This window comes from Nematolebias whitei, chromosome 23 (genome assembly GCF_014905685.2).
Source record: "Nematolebias whitei isolate Nwh7 chromosome 23, NemWhi1, whole genome shotgun sequence".
Classification (NCBI taxonomy): domain Eukaryota; kingdom Metazoa; phylum Chordata; class Actinopteri; order Cyprinodontiformes; family Rivulidae; genus Nematolebias; species Nematolebias whitei.
The window spans coordinates 12735510-12749331 of record NC_056520.1 but is presented as its reverse complement, the minus strand read 5'-3'; the positions used below and the strand labels follow the sequence as shown (position 1 = coordinate 12749331).

Below are 13822 nucleotides of genomic sequence, written 5' to 3'. Positions count from 1 at the left end.
TATATATATATATATATATATAACTCTGACTCTGATATATACACTGTATATATATGGATAACTCTATAGCGTGGGGTATATTTACTTCACAAAATAGGTTGCAGAAATGTAAAGCTGAAGAGGATACATGTTTTCTTGTTAATATTGTGCTTAAAAGTAAAAGTTTTTCATCCCAGTTTGCACTTTTGTTTCAATCAATATTTAGTGTAATGAAGAAAAATCTGTAAAATTCCTAAAAGTGACAAAAATGGCAAATTTCAACTTCCAAAAACCTAGTTTTTAAAATGTCAAAAGATTACACAACACAACAACAAATTATTCAACTTACTAGAAAAACAACAGCTAAAGGTAAAATTAGCCAACTAAAAAATTTTTTTTAAATTGCTAACTAGTAGCAAAGCTATAATTGGCCAAACGAGCTAAAACCAGCAATTAAAAAACAAATTCTCCCTTTATTTATACAGGTTAATCCCACTGAATACTCAAAAATATTAAAACAGTTAAAAGCTGAAGATGTAAAACCAAACAGCTAAACAGCAGCAAAAAGCTAAAATTAGTAATAAATCAACAAACCAGCAGAACAGTAGCTAAAACCTAAAATTGATGGAAGTACGCAGAAGTTGACAACATTTTTTTATGGTTTTGGAAAGTTCTCCACTCTTTAAAAATGCAAAAATTAAAAAGTCAGTTAAATAATTTAATAAGTGGAAAAGTCACAAAAACCAAAATTCGTAGCCGTAAGCTCCTGAAAAGGCTGAACGTTTCGATTTAAGTGGTTAAAAAAAAGATGAAAGTTCGCTGCAGCAAAGTGCAGAAAACGTCCGGAGGAAACAACAAAACAGGAAAACAACAGAGCGACTCAGCGTTTATAGATAAAGCTCAAATTAACCACGGGAAGCAAACATTACAGGAGCTTCACCTGTCACAGCAGCCGAAGTGTTTGAACCAGCAGCAAGCATCCTGATGGGTCCGTGCGAGTCGAAGAACTTGACTCTCTGGAAGCTCGTCCTCTCCTCGCAGTCGCCCAGACCCAGCTGACCCTCGCCGTTCCCGCCGCAGGCGAACACTTTTCCCTGAGCTGCAACGAAAACGCACAAACTCAACGAGACGACGTCTCATGTGAGGCTGAAGGGAACCAGGCGAAGGATCGGAACCTGACCTGAGCACGCCAACGTGTGGTTTCGTCCGCACGCGACAAGATCGACTTTCTCCGCCTTCAGAGCTGGAAGACAAAACGTGCTGTGGGAAAAACACTGTCTGCTACTGGCCTGCAACACACTAGCTAAAGGTGTGAAACGTTACTTAAAACCTAAAAGTAGCAAATGAATGGCTAAAAGCTAAAGTAGCAAATGGCTAGCTAAAAACTAAAAGGTAGCAGAATAGTAGCTAAAAGTAGCATAAGACAAAAAACAGACAGTAGCAAATTTCAATGTGTTTGAAGAAACTGAAGCGATCTGAATGCACTTCTGCGGGAAAATATTGGTAAATAAAATAAAAAATATATTGATTAGTATAAATGTTACAAAAAGCTAAAGTCAGAGCACCCATCTCCTGAACGAGCCGACGGTTTTGATGTATGAGCAGCTAAAATAAAACAAAGTCTGCAGAAGTAGATATAAAAACACCAAAAAAGCCTGTGTTGTTATTACTTGTCGATCAGAGTTTCTACAGATTAAAACAGATTATAAACCCCCCAGACTGGGATTACAGTTTAATTGTGTGAATGTTTATGAAGCGTACACACTATTGCGAGCCATTTTTCTTCTGTAAGTTTTTCGGCATCTTTATCGTTCCACAATTTTTGTGCTATTTCAACAAATCATAAATCCTTCATTTTCCATCCTTCACATCTTTAGCTTTTACTGCTCCTTTCACATTTTGTTCTGCTTCAGCTTCTTTCAGCTTCCTTGTGCAAATTTAAAGTTTTTTTCAGCTACTTTCAGCTGTTTTGGGCTCCTTTCAAATTCTTTCTGCTATCTTCAATATTTTTGTGCTTTTTCTAACTTCTTTCTGCTAATTTCATCTTGTTCTTCTTCTTCCAGCTTATTTTTGCAAGTTTCATCTTTTTCTGCTATTTCATCTACTATTTAGCTGTTTTTATACAATTTTAGCTTTTTCAACTAATTCCACTTTTGCACTCATTTAAACCTTTTTCAGCTTAATTCAGCAAAAATGTGCTCTATCCACTTGCTTCTGGTAATTTAAGCTCATTTCTGCCTTTTTAGCTACTTTTCAGCTGGTTTTATGTAAATTTTTGCTATTTTCAAATAATTTCCATTTTTGTGCTAATTTCTGCTTCTTTCAGCCTAATTGAGCAAACATGTGTTCTTTCTGCTTTCTTATGCTAATTTAAGCTTGTTCTAACTTTTCAGCTCCTTTTTTAAGCATTTTTTAGCTAATTTGAACTGTTCCCTGATAAATTCAGATTTTTCATGTTGATTTCTGCTACTTTTGACCTAATTAATTTATTTGTGTTAATTTCAGCATATTATGCTCCCTTTAGCTTATTTCTGCTAGTTTCAGCTTTTTTGCTATTTCAGCTACTATTTAACTCTTTTGATGCTAATTTTTCTCTTCTAATTCCAAATTTGTTGAGCTAATTTCAGACCTTTCCACTTCCTCCTGGTAGTTTAAGCTTCTTTCTGCCCTTTCAGCTACTTTTCAGCAATATATATATATATTTTTTTCTTGCTAATTTCATCTTTTTTAGCCAATATCCTAATTTTTGTGCTCATTTCTGCTCATTTAAATATAATTCAGCAAATATTTGTCCTTTCTGCTTTCTTATGCTAATTTAAGCTTGTTCTAACTTTTAAGCTACTTTTTAAGCTTTTTTTTTAGCTAATTTCAGCTATTTTCTGATAAATTCAGGTTTTTCATGGTAATTTCTGCGACTTTCAGCCTAATTACCAATAACTTCTTAATGCTAAATTCAGCTTGTTATGCTCCCCTTCAGTTATGTCCGATTGGTTCAGCTTTTTATGCTAGTTCAACTACTATTTAGCTCTTTTGATGCTAATTTTAGCTTTCTCAGCTAATTCCACATTTGCCAAGCTTATTTCAGCTCTTTCCACTTCCTTCTGGTAGTTTAAGCTTCTTTCTGCCCTTTCAGCTACTTTTTTTTTTTTTACTAATTTCAGATTTTTTAGCTACGGTAATTTCCTAATTTTTGTGCTAATTTCTGCTCATTTAAACATAATTCAGCAAATATGTGTTCTTTCTGCTTTCTTCTGCTAATTTAGGCTTGTTCATCCATTTCAGCTACAATTCTGCATGTTTTTAGCTAATTTCAGCTGTTTTTCAGCAATTTCTTCAGCAATCAGCATTCACACTGTATTTTTTGCAGGAAATGCAATTTCTCTAGTTAAATATAAAAGTTCCTGTTCAGCAGATGGAAGAATTTTCTGAAGGCAGCCCTCGTCTCAACACTGTGAATGTGAAACAGTGAAATTCAGATTATTTAGAGCCCCACCTTTGACACAAGTGGGCTTGTTCACAGTGAGCTTGGACCCCAGACCCAGCTGGCCCCAGTTGTTGCTGCCAAACATGAACAGTTTCCCGTTTTCTGCGGAGACAAAAACGCGGAGCGTGCAAAAGTGTCTCAACTGAAAACATGGCATGATTTATTCTTCAAAAAAACGAGCGTTTTTAAAGCGGTCCCACCTGTTATCAACGCCGTGTGTTCGTCACCGCAGGAGATCTTCTGAGGAACATCGTTTTTCAGCCAGAATTTACTGGGGATGTTGTCTGCAAACTTGCTCTTCCCAAAAGTGAAAACTGCTCCCGATTCTACAGGGAAACAAAACAAACAAGCATGAAGTCACTGCACGGTCATAAAATACATTCACTTTGTGTTGTTGCGTTGTTTTCTTGGCAAACTGAAACTATTTGAAGCGCGAGGAGAACTGTGGTGGCTAACTCTTAATCTTTGACCTCTGATCAGTGCAAAAATATAAATAAAAAAATAACCTCACTACCGGTGAGTGAGCGGTGTGGTGCAAACGCACTTCTTGATCAGGACATAACTAATTTAAAGAGACGACCAGACTCGTTTAATGTCCCCCGTTGCAGCAAAAAGGGGGACAAAAGAACGTCTACCCATCCACACTGTGATAACTGAGAGTATTGTGAGTGAAGTACCGACTTTTGTTTTAGTTGAGTGGTTACATCATGGTATAAGAAAGGTTATTTTCATAAATTGGATTGCCACGTCAAAATCCAAGATGGCTGCCGCCATATATGTATACCATGTTTTTCGCTGCGTAAGTCGCATCTTTTTGCATAAATTAGCATGCCTGCAACTTATACAGCGAAGCGACTAATTTATGTTTTCCCCATATTCATAAACCAATTTTTGGCTGAGATCTGATCATTCATTATGACATGGAAAATATTGAACACTACCATTTTCCGCCACTGGAGGGCGTTTGAGTAATATGGCAAGCCAAGTGTCTCATTAATCGGTAAAAGTGGCTATTAATGAGACACTTGAGTTGCCATACAAAGCCACCTTCATCTCGCTCTTGACCTCCTGGAGCAAACGTCAAATCAGCTGTATTTTGGCGCCCAGGCGAAATGCAGCTGATTTTACCGTTTAAGTGCATTTATTAAGGAAACGTTCAACTGAGACACACCTTTATTATAATATCGAGCAAACAAATAATTGTTTTTAAGTGTTAATCTTGTTAAATTCTTGTTAAAGTCCTCCTGTGCACACTCCCGCGGCCGCCATTTGGCAGCCGATCGATTTTTGGCACACCGGCCCACGTTTCCGGATGGTCAGCGGTGACGCATAATAGATGCGACTTATACGGTGGAAAGTACGGTATATGTAAACTTTGTGATTGGGATAACTTCAAAAATAAGCAACAATCCGACTTTCGTTTCGGTGTGTGGCTGCATCTAGGTATAAAAATGTTCCCCATCAAAAACTGGGTTGCCAGGTCAAAATGGCTACCACCAAATATATATGTAAACTGGTCACCCCAATCATTTGATGAACCGATGCTTTCTAGCTTTGGTATTTCTTAAAAATATAGCTTCCTTAAATGGCCTGTGCAGTGGCCGAAGATTAATCTATGGCAGATGGCAGGGGTCTGCAACCTGCGGCTCTTTCAGACTTTGACCAAAACTAACATCAAACTGAATTTTATTGATTGCTACAAGTATACTAAAATAAAACAAAAGCGTTGTTTTAACAGTCTTCCTGTCAATTTTTTTTTTGCAAATATGTGAATAGTAGAACAACATAAAGACTAAAGCATACTCACTTTATGCTTTCTGTCTTTAAAGTGAGACATTTAATGTTTCCACAATAAAAATAAAACCATTGCTTGAAATTGTGTGCAACTGTTTAAATCTATACGTTGCTTTTCTTTCTTTACAACAATCCAGTCTTTTCTTTTGACTTAAAATGTACAAATAGCTAATGTTAAAAGCCATTTGATATTTTTAGTTTTACAAAGCCTCCTCCAACAATCTTAAAGTGGGCCACCAGTTGATGATCACAGTTGTACCAAATTGTTGCAACAACAGACACTTCATTTAGCGAAGAAAGGGGCAAAAATGGCTCTTTTGATCGTAAAGGACCCCCAGGGGTGGGGCTGAGCAATTAATTGCATTTGCAATAGTATAGCGATATGATAAAACTGAGATTTTCTAATCGCAAAGGCTGCGATTTGACTGGTCACGTGATCTGGTCACGTGACTTGCGAGTGGTTGCACAATGGCGTCAGGCTCGAAAAAAGCTGATACATCTGAAAGTTTTGGTACTAAAGAGAGGCAGCACGTTCGTTGTTGGGAATTATTTTGGCTATTTAAAAAAAAAAAAAAGGCACAGCACAACGACATGAACCTGCCTTGCTGCTGTTGCTACCTCTCCAGGTAACACCACAAACCTTTATCAACACCACAAAGCCATTTACGATGGTCGCATGGCTAGTACGCCAACGACCAGTGCTCCAACTTCAAGTAAGCAAAGTAGCAGCCGACACTGATCGAACTGTCCGAAGGTATTACTCCGTATGAACATAATTCGAAACGGCACGTGGAAATAACTCGAGCAACAACTGAGTTCATAGCGAAAGACACAATGTAATATAGAGATCAAGCCTGCGTTTACGGCTTTGGTAAACACAGTGGATAAGCGGTACAGAACGCCCTCGTGCACACATTTTAGCCAAGTTGCTATTCCTGAGCTACACAAAAAAAAATGTAGAAACAGAGTTGCAGCGGAGTTTTTTTGCAACTGAAACAAATTGATTTATAGCTTGTGTTCATTGAAAATAATCGCATCTTAAATCGCAGCGCTGAGGTTAAAAAAATTAAAAATAAAATCGCAATTAGAATATTTTCCAAAATCGTCCAGCCCTGTCTGCAGGTTCCCTGATGGGGAGTAGCACATTCGGGGGCACAAGATGGGGTAGAGGTAGGGCAGCACACTTGGGACCAGAACGTCGCGATTCGACTCCCAGCCATTCCCACATGTGATGTCGCTGAGCAAGATACCCAATCCCTAAATGCTCCCCGGGCGCTCAATAGCTGCCCACTGCTCCACCTGCGTGTACCCCAGGTATGATGGGTTAAATGCAGAGAACTAATTTCATTTTTGTATGGAAACATACAACGATGACAACATATAGCACTAAGGTGATCAAGGCCACCCCCTGGCTCCGCCATTACACTTGGTCGTGGATAAAATTGCTCCCTTCACTCACCAAGATCCATCAACATGTGATGCCTTGACGAATAAAACGGAATAAAATGGTAAAATATGCTAATTACTGGAAGAATATGCCTAATTACTCTTATATGGTTTTATATGAATGTTTATACAAATCGGATACCAAAAACGTTGGGACACTAAACAAATTGTGAATAAAAACTGAATGCAATGATGTGGAGGTGCCAACATCTAATATTTTATTCAGAATAGAACACAAATCACAGATCAAAAGTTTAAACTGAGAGAATGTATCATTTTAAGGGAAAAATCTGTTTCCAAATTTCATGGCGTCAACAAATCCCAAAAAAGTTGGGACAAGTCCATTTTTACCACTGTGTGGCATCCCCCCTTCTTCTTACAACACTCAACAGACGTCTGGGGACAGAGGAGACCAGTTTCTCCAGTTTAGAAATAGGAATGCTCTCCCATTCATGTCTAATACAGGCCTCTAACTGTTCAATCGTCTTGGGCCTTCTTTGTCGCACCTTCCTCTTTATGATGCGCCAAATGTTCTCTATAGGTGAAAGATCTGGACTGCAGGCTGGCCATTTCAGTACCCGGATCCTTCTCCTACGTAGCCATGATGTTGTGATTGCTGCAGAATGTGGTCTGGCATTATCGTGTTGAAAAATGCAGGGTCTTCCCTGAAAGAGATGATGTCTAGATGGGAGCATATGTTGTTCTAGAACCTGAACATAGTTCTCTGCATTAATGGTGCCTTTCCAGACATGCAAGCTGCCCATGCCACAAGCGCTCATGCAACCCCATACCATCAGTGATGCAGGCTTCTGAACGGAGCGTTGATAACAACTTGGGCTATCCTTGTCCTCTCTGGTCCGGATGACAAGGCGTCCCAGTGTTCCATAAAGAACTTCAAATCGTGACTCATCTGACCACAGAACAGTCTTCCATTTTGCCACACTCCATTTTAAATGACCCCTGGTTCAGTGCAAACATCTGAGCTTGTGGAGCTTGCTTAGAAATGGCTTCCTCTTTGCACTGTAGAGTTTCAGCTGGCAACGGCGGATGGCACGGTGGATTGTGTTCACTGACGATGCTTTCTGGAAGTATTCCTGAGCCCATTCTGTTATTTCCTTGACAGTGGCATTCCTGTTTGAGGTGCAGTGACGTTTAAGGGCCCGGAGATCATGAACATCCAGTAGAGTTTTACGGCCTTGACCCTTACGCACAGCAATTGTTCCAGATTCTCTGAATCTTTTGATGATGTTATGCATGGTTGATGATGATAACTTAAAAGTCTTTGCTATTTTACGCTGGGTAACACCATTCTGGTATTGTTGCACTATCTTTCTGCGCAACAATGGTGGGATTGGTGATCCTCTTACCATCTTCGCTTCTGAGAGACACTGACACTCTGAGAAGCTCTTTTTATACCCAATCATGTTGCCAATTGACCTAATTAGTGTTAATTGGTCTTCCAGCTGTTCGTTATATGCTCAATTTCCCTTTTCCAGACACTTATTGCTACTTGTCCCAACTTTTTTGGGATTTGTTGACACTGTGAAATTTTGAATCAACATATTTTTCCTTTAAAATGTTACATTTACTCAGATTAAACTTTTGATCTGTCATCTATGTTGTATTACGAATAAAATATTGACATTTGCCATCTCCACATCATTGCATTCAGTTTTTATTCACAATTTGTTTAGTGTCCCAACTTCTTTGGAATCCGGTTTGTAGTTGTGTGTACTCATTTATATATTTTTTTGCTTAAAACTGTTGTGATCGAGTCCTCGTGACTCAATGAGACTAACCTGTATAAATAAAGGTTGATGAAACTGCTGCATTGGGGGAATCAAAGAAGAGCCGTTGCCATGGGAACAGACTCAGAGTTCTCATCTCTTTCTGCAACAGAGAACTCATTTTCCCTGAACTCCAGGTTAAAGCTCACAGCTGTCATAACGCTGTCAGATGGATGCAGTTTAATAAAACCAACAGCTGACAGTGGGACTAACTTACAGCCGAGTTTATTTCAAGTGCACAAGTTGCACATGGCTAACGAGACAACAGGCGCGTAGTAAATGTTTCGTAAACTTTTTCACAGTACTTTTTAAATGAAGGCTAATTTGTGCTACAGCCACGAAAAAACGCAAAACGCTAAGAACATGTAGGGAGCTTACAGAACCAGAACAGACAAGTACAACTAAAAGATAATTGTGATAAAAGCACAAGACTTAAATCGTCTGTTAGCTTGCGAGCTAACGCAGAAGCTAATGAGCGCCTAGCAACGTTAAATTAGCCACATGTTAGCAGCCAGAAAACACTTTCTGTAATAAAAACACTAAACCGGGTTTACTTGATGACAAACCGCGGACATAAAGATAATTTTTACCCGGTATTTCGTCTTCAGCTTCCTCTGCCATCTTTTCGGGACTTTAATCCGCTTTGCTCGGTGTTGTGGGCTTGTTGGTACCTCTGGTGATCAGCAGCCCGGAAGTAAACAAAACTTCTCCTAGGCTACGGAGCTGGTCACGTGACATTTAAAGGGGCAGCGCATAAGTCATGTTTTTACTGCTTCCTGTATTTTAAGACACATTTTCACAAACGGGAGAACTTTTGTCACAGATTTAGTTTGTTGTGTATTAAACAAAGCCATTTACAGAAAGGTGGATCAGAACTACTCTGACTAAATTGAAGCTTAAATTAATCCTTCAAAGAGACAGGTTTAACTTGTGCTTAGTACTGTTTAATATCTAAATGAATACCATTATACACAATGGAGGCCATCCAGAGGAGCACTTGTGGATAGAAGTAATCCATTGAATCTTTTTCATGAAATAACATTCAGAGCCCGCTTTCGTATGTATAAAGAAAACGCATTGGAACTAATTACTTTCCTTGAGCCTAGACTTTCCTCTCTGAATCAAAGAGGAAGGCCTGTACCCAGTTATCTCCAAGTTCTGATCACTTTGAGAGTCTTGGCATCTGGAATCTTTCATCGTGAAACTGGTGATTTCTGTAGTGCCAGTGAAGCAGCTGTGTGTAGACTGGTTCACAGAATCTGCAGCGCCATTTGTGAACTGAGGAGCCTATACGTCAAATTCCCTGATGCCGCTGAGCAAGCCAACTATAAAGTGTGGTTCTATGAATACGGGCAATTCCCAGGAGTGATTGGTTGTATAGATGGATGTCATGTTGCCATCAAGTGTCCCATCAACTCATGATGCTGAGGAGTACAGGAACCGGAAGAACTGGTTTTCCATCAACGTTCAGGGTGTATGCACACCCAGTTTGGAATTTTCAAACACTGTTGCTCGTTGGAAAGGTGCAACTCATGATTCAAGGGTTTTTCTTAACTCCTCATTGTGTGCTCAGTTTGACAGAGGACAGCATAGTGGACTACTACTTGGTGACAGTGGATATGGTCAGAGTACATATTTATTCACACCATACCTACATCCCACAACAGCTGAGCAACAAAGATACAACATGTCGCACAAGAGGGATGGTTGAGCGTATGTTTGGAGTGTGGAAAAATCTATTCCACCGTTTACGGAATACACTTCGTTTCGAGCCAAGGAGATGCTGCAATGTGATTGTTGCTACAGCTGAGCTGCACAACTACCTAAAGCAGCATGATAGTCCAGATCCGCCGATGGAACGTCAAGATGATGCAGATGTGCCCGTGGCAGTGGCAGGGAATAACCAACGAGGACTTGCACACAGAGCTGCTTTCACTTTGCAGCACTTCCGTTAAATAAAGATGTATTTAACCATGGAGTATATTGATTATGACTTTTGACTTTAATGGTTTGTTGTGTACAAAATGTAGAAGTATGCAGCAAAATTAAACGAGTAATTCAACCAAAGCGGATTTAAAATATAATTAAGTCTTACCAAATAAGTTAAGTTTTATTTACACAATTTATTTAATCACATTTTCCAGCATCGCCGTCTCATGCAGCTTTCTTTGAGCAGCTCTTTCTTCTAATTTCATGTCTAATTCAACCTGTAAAATTCTCATTTTCATGACATGCTCTTCTTTCAGATATTTCATTTTCTGCTTGTGAAATTCTACGGCCAGTTTTTCATGCATAGACATGCTTTTTGGTCTCTGCTGGAAGGTAGTGGCAGCATCTTCTCTCTGGCGTGCCTCACCAGATGTGAAGGGTGCACGGGCACTGTGCGCTGGCTCTTCCATCTGGATAAGTGTAGGTTCCCCTGTGTAAAGCGCACTGTTAGAAACATAAACCGGTGTGGCCCTTAGACTGAAATACAAATGCAGATGGACACAAACAGGAGAATATTTATACAGAAGGAGGTGACCTTTCTTTGGTAAATTTACCATTTGTGTTCTGTTCTTCATGTCCACTGTCCACATGGTCATCGTCTAGTATACCTTCCTGAGGCTGCTGGTCCTCTATTATTCCAAACAAGTCACCCAATGAATTTGTTTTGTCATTCCTTGGTGGTGGTCCACCACCAATAGTAAATCGTTCTCTTTTAGCCTCTGCATCCCTTTTTGCCAGATTTAGTTTTTTGTTCTTCCACAGGGTCTATGAAGGCAGATTTAATTGAATATAAACAATTAAACATAACACTGAATATAAAAACAATAGTAACACCTGCTTCGAATGGTATCAGCCATTAAATGGTCATTATTAGTTGTTATCTCCATATGTAGCAGTCAGACTCCCCCTCCTGTACCTCCTAGTGGGTTTAAAGGTATGTTGTTAGTGATGATAATAGGCTCTATTTTTAGCTTTGTTAGTGCTCATAATAGCTTCACGTGGTTAGGTTTAGGCACAAGGGTAAGGGGGTTAAGTTTAGGGTTGGTCCTCTGGGTCAGGTGTAAGGTTAGGTTTAGGAAAAGGGTTACATAAGCTGAAAAAAACATAAAAAAGACACTTCCTGGTTTACCCCTGTGCGTCGCTGCCTATTATCAGCGATAATAATGATAATAACGGACCTTTAAACCTACTAGGAGGTAGGTGGGCCAATCTCACCGCTACATATGGGGATGATAACAACTAATCAGAGTCAGAGTTTCTTTATCGTCATTCGCACCTCATGTGGTACATGTGGTGGAGCGAAATTATGTACACAGGGTCCCAGTTACATCCAACAATAAAATGTATAAGAAAAACAGTAATAACATCTAAGATATGAACTAAGAAAAACATCAACTAAACATACACTAAGCACTCATGACATAAAAACATTGAACATCAGCACAAACATGAACACGAGTCTGTGAGAGCAGATGTGCACGCATGAACACATCAACATTGAAACAGATCAGCAGCAACATGAAACAGATCAGCAGCAACATGATGTGATTGTTTTCACAGTAATGACGGCCATTTAATGGACTGATAACATCCGAAGCCGCTCAGTAATAATAATCCCTATTCATGAAGCAACTTTCAATCAAATATGTAGCTCAAAAAGTGCCCGTCAGCATTACAGTGAAAACCACCGCATATGCAATCAAATAAGACAATGCAATAGGAAACAACATAGAATACAATAATACAATTTGTCTAAGTCAAGTTTTTTCATACTCCGTATAGTTTGTTGAACGAGTTCTTTTAGCTTCAGCCATTGTTTGGTGTCAAAATTCACTCCAGAAATGCTACCCTCAATTCCATTCCAGGTTTTTATGAGCAAAAGTAAACCAACAGGCTGTGCTCCCGCATAAGCCCCCAGTATACTGCCGCGTATGTCCATACGCAGAGGTACGCACGTACGTACGCGGAGGTACGAGCGTACCCCCCCAGGGCATGTCCGTGCAAAGCTCAATATTTACGACCGCATACGCGTACGCGGTGTCGCACAATAAACTGCCCGGCGACGAACTGTTTTGTACGCGACACCAATGTATTAAATTCCCCTTCTTCATCCCTGATCTGGCCTTTTCTTTTGTTTTTTGTTTTTCCAAAAGGCAAGCGACCTCTTCCTCCTCCGTTGATGCTGTGACTGAAATGGTGAGAAATGAAGGAATTTGTCACGAGCGAATTAAACTCAGGTCTAGCGTGGATGCGGGAGGGTCTGGAGATTTCCTGGTGGGCTGGTCTGACGTGTGGGCTGCAGAGCCAGCGCTCCCTGTTTTGTTTTTTCAGATCTTTTTATTAACAACGTATAAACACAGAACACCGCTGCAGCTGAGGCTGCCAGTGCTCATTTCTTTTTTTTTTTCCGACCTGTCAATCAGTCCAGTAGGCGTGTCAGCAAATGACCAATCGGCGACCGCAGTTTGTCCCGAAGCTAAACGCCCCTTGTCTGCGAAGCTGCTCTGCAGCTGCTCAGGGTGGACGCTCGAGTACGAAGTCTGAACCCTCTGCGTACAGTACACGCGTACGTACGCGTGAACGGACGTACGTGGGAGTATACTGGGGGCTTTAGACTAATGAGGCTTGATGCAGGTGTTCTCATTAGGCTTACTCCAGGACTCCATACTCTTACTAAAACTAAATTAAGCCACGTTCAAGCTAGCCGCTTAAATGCCCAAGTTTAACAAATCTAGATTAGGCCTACTCCTGTTTTAATCTAAGCCTTATCTGCGAAACCGGCCCATAAAGTTTAAATTAATAATTATTAGTCTGATACACCAAGTTCCAGGAATCTATGTTGGGATTGTACATTTCTTGATTAAAAATAAAATGCTGCTGATTATTTCATGCTGCTGTTTTCATTCATACTCATCTACTCACACAGACTCATGTTCGTGCTGCTGTTGTTCGGCGTATTGTTTTGCACTTTTAGTGTTTAGCGTATTTCTTACATTTATATCTTATTTACTGTTTCTTTTTACAGCTTATATTTTTGCTATTGTTGGATGTAACTGGGACCCTGTGTACACAATTTATTTCTGAGGTATATGTGGCTGGTTGGCAAAAAAAAAAGTGTCATGACATAATGTGTTTTGCTCATGCAGATAATCACCAAACGTTGCTGTCGAACGACACTACATGGAAATGATAGGAACTATATGAATTCCTGTCATGATAGTGATTTTTAGCGTTGCAATAGTATTTTTGAGCTGATGTGCAACTTCTCATTACAGAAAATCAAAGAAAAGCCTACAGTTTTTAAACACAGACAAAACAGTCGTACTACTTCCAGTTTCCGACT

At 39.7% G+C, this 13822-nt stretch overlaps 1 protein-coding gene across 1 annotated transcript in view; it reads right to left on the bottom strand.

Annotated features, from left to right (window-relative positions):
• The window catches only part of rpgrb (retinitis pigmentosa GTPase regulator b), a 19448-nt gene extending 10279 nt beyond the window's left edge, over nt 1-9169 (bottom strand). Inside the window, exons 1-5 of the mRNA XM_037696632.1 lie at nt 9081-9169; nt 3664-3789; nt 3473-3565; nt 1160-1222; nt 920-1078 (exon numbers count right to left, since the gene is read on the bottom strand). Coding sequence (XP_037552560.1) covers nt 920-1078; nt 1160-1222; nt 3473-3565; nt 3664-3789; nt 9081-9111 — 472 coding nt within the window. The 5' untranslated portion in view covers nt 9112-9169. The remainder of the gene's footprint in view (nt 1-919; nt 1079-1159; nt 1223-3472; nt 3566-3663; nt 3790-9080) is intronic.
• Between the last annotated feature and the right edge of the window lie 4653 nt (nt 9170-13822).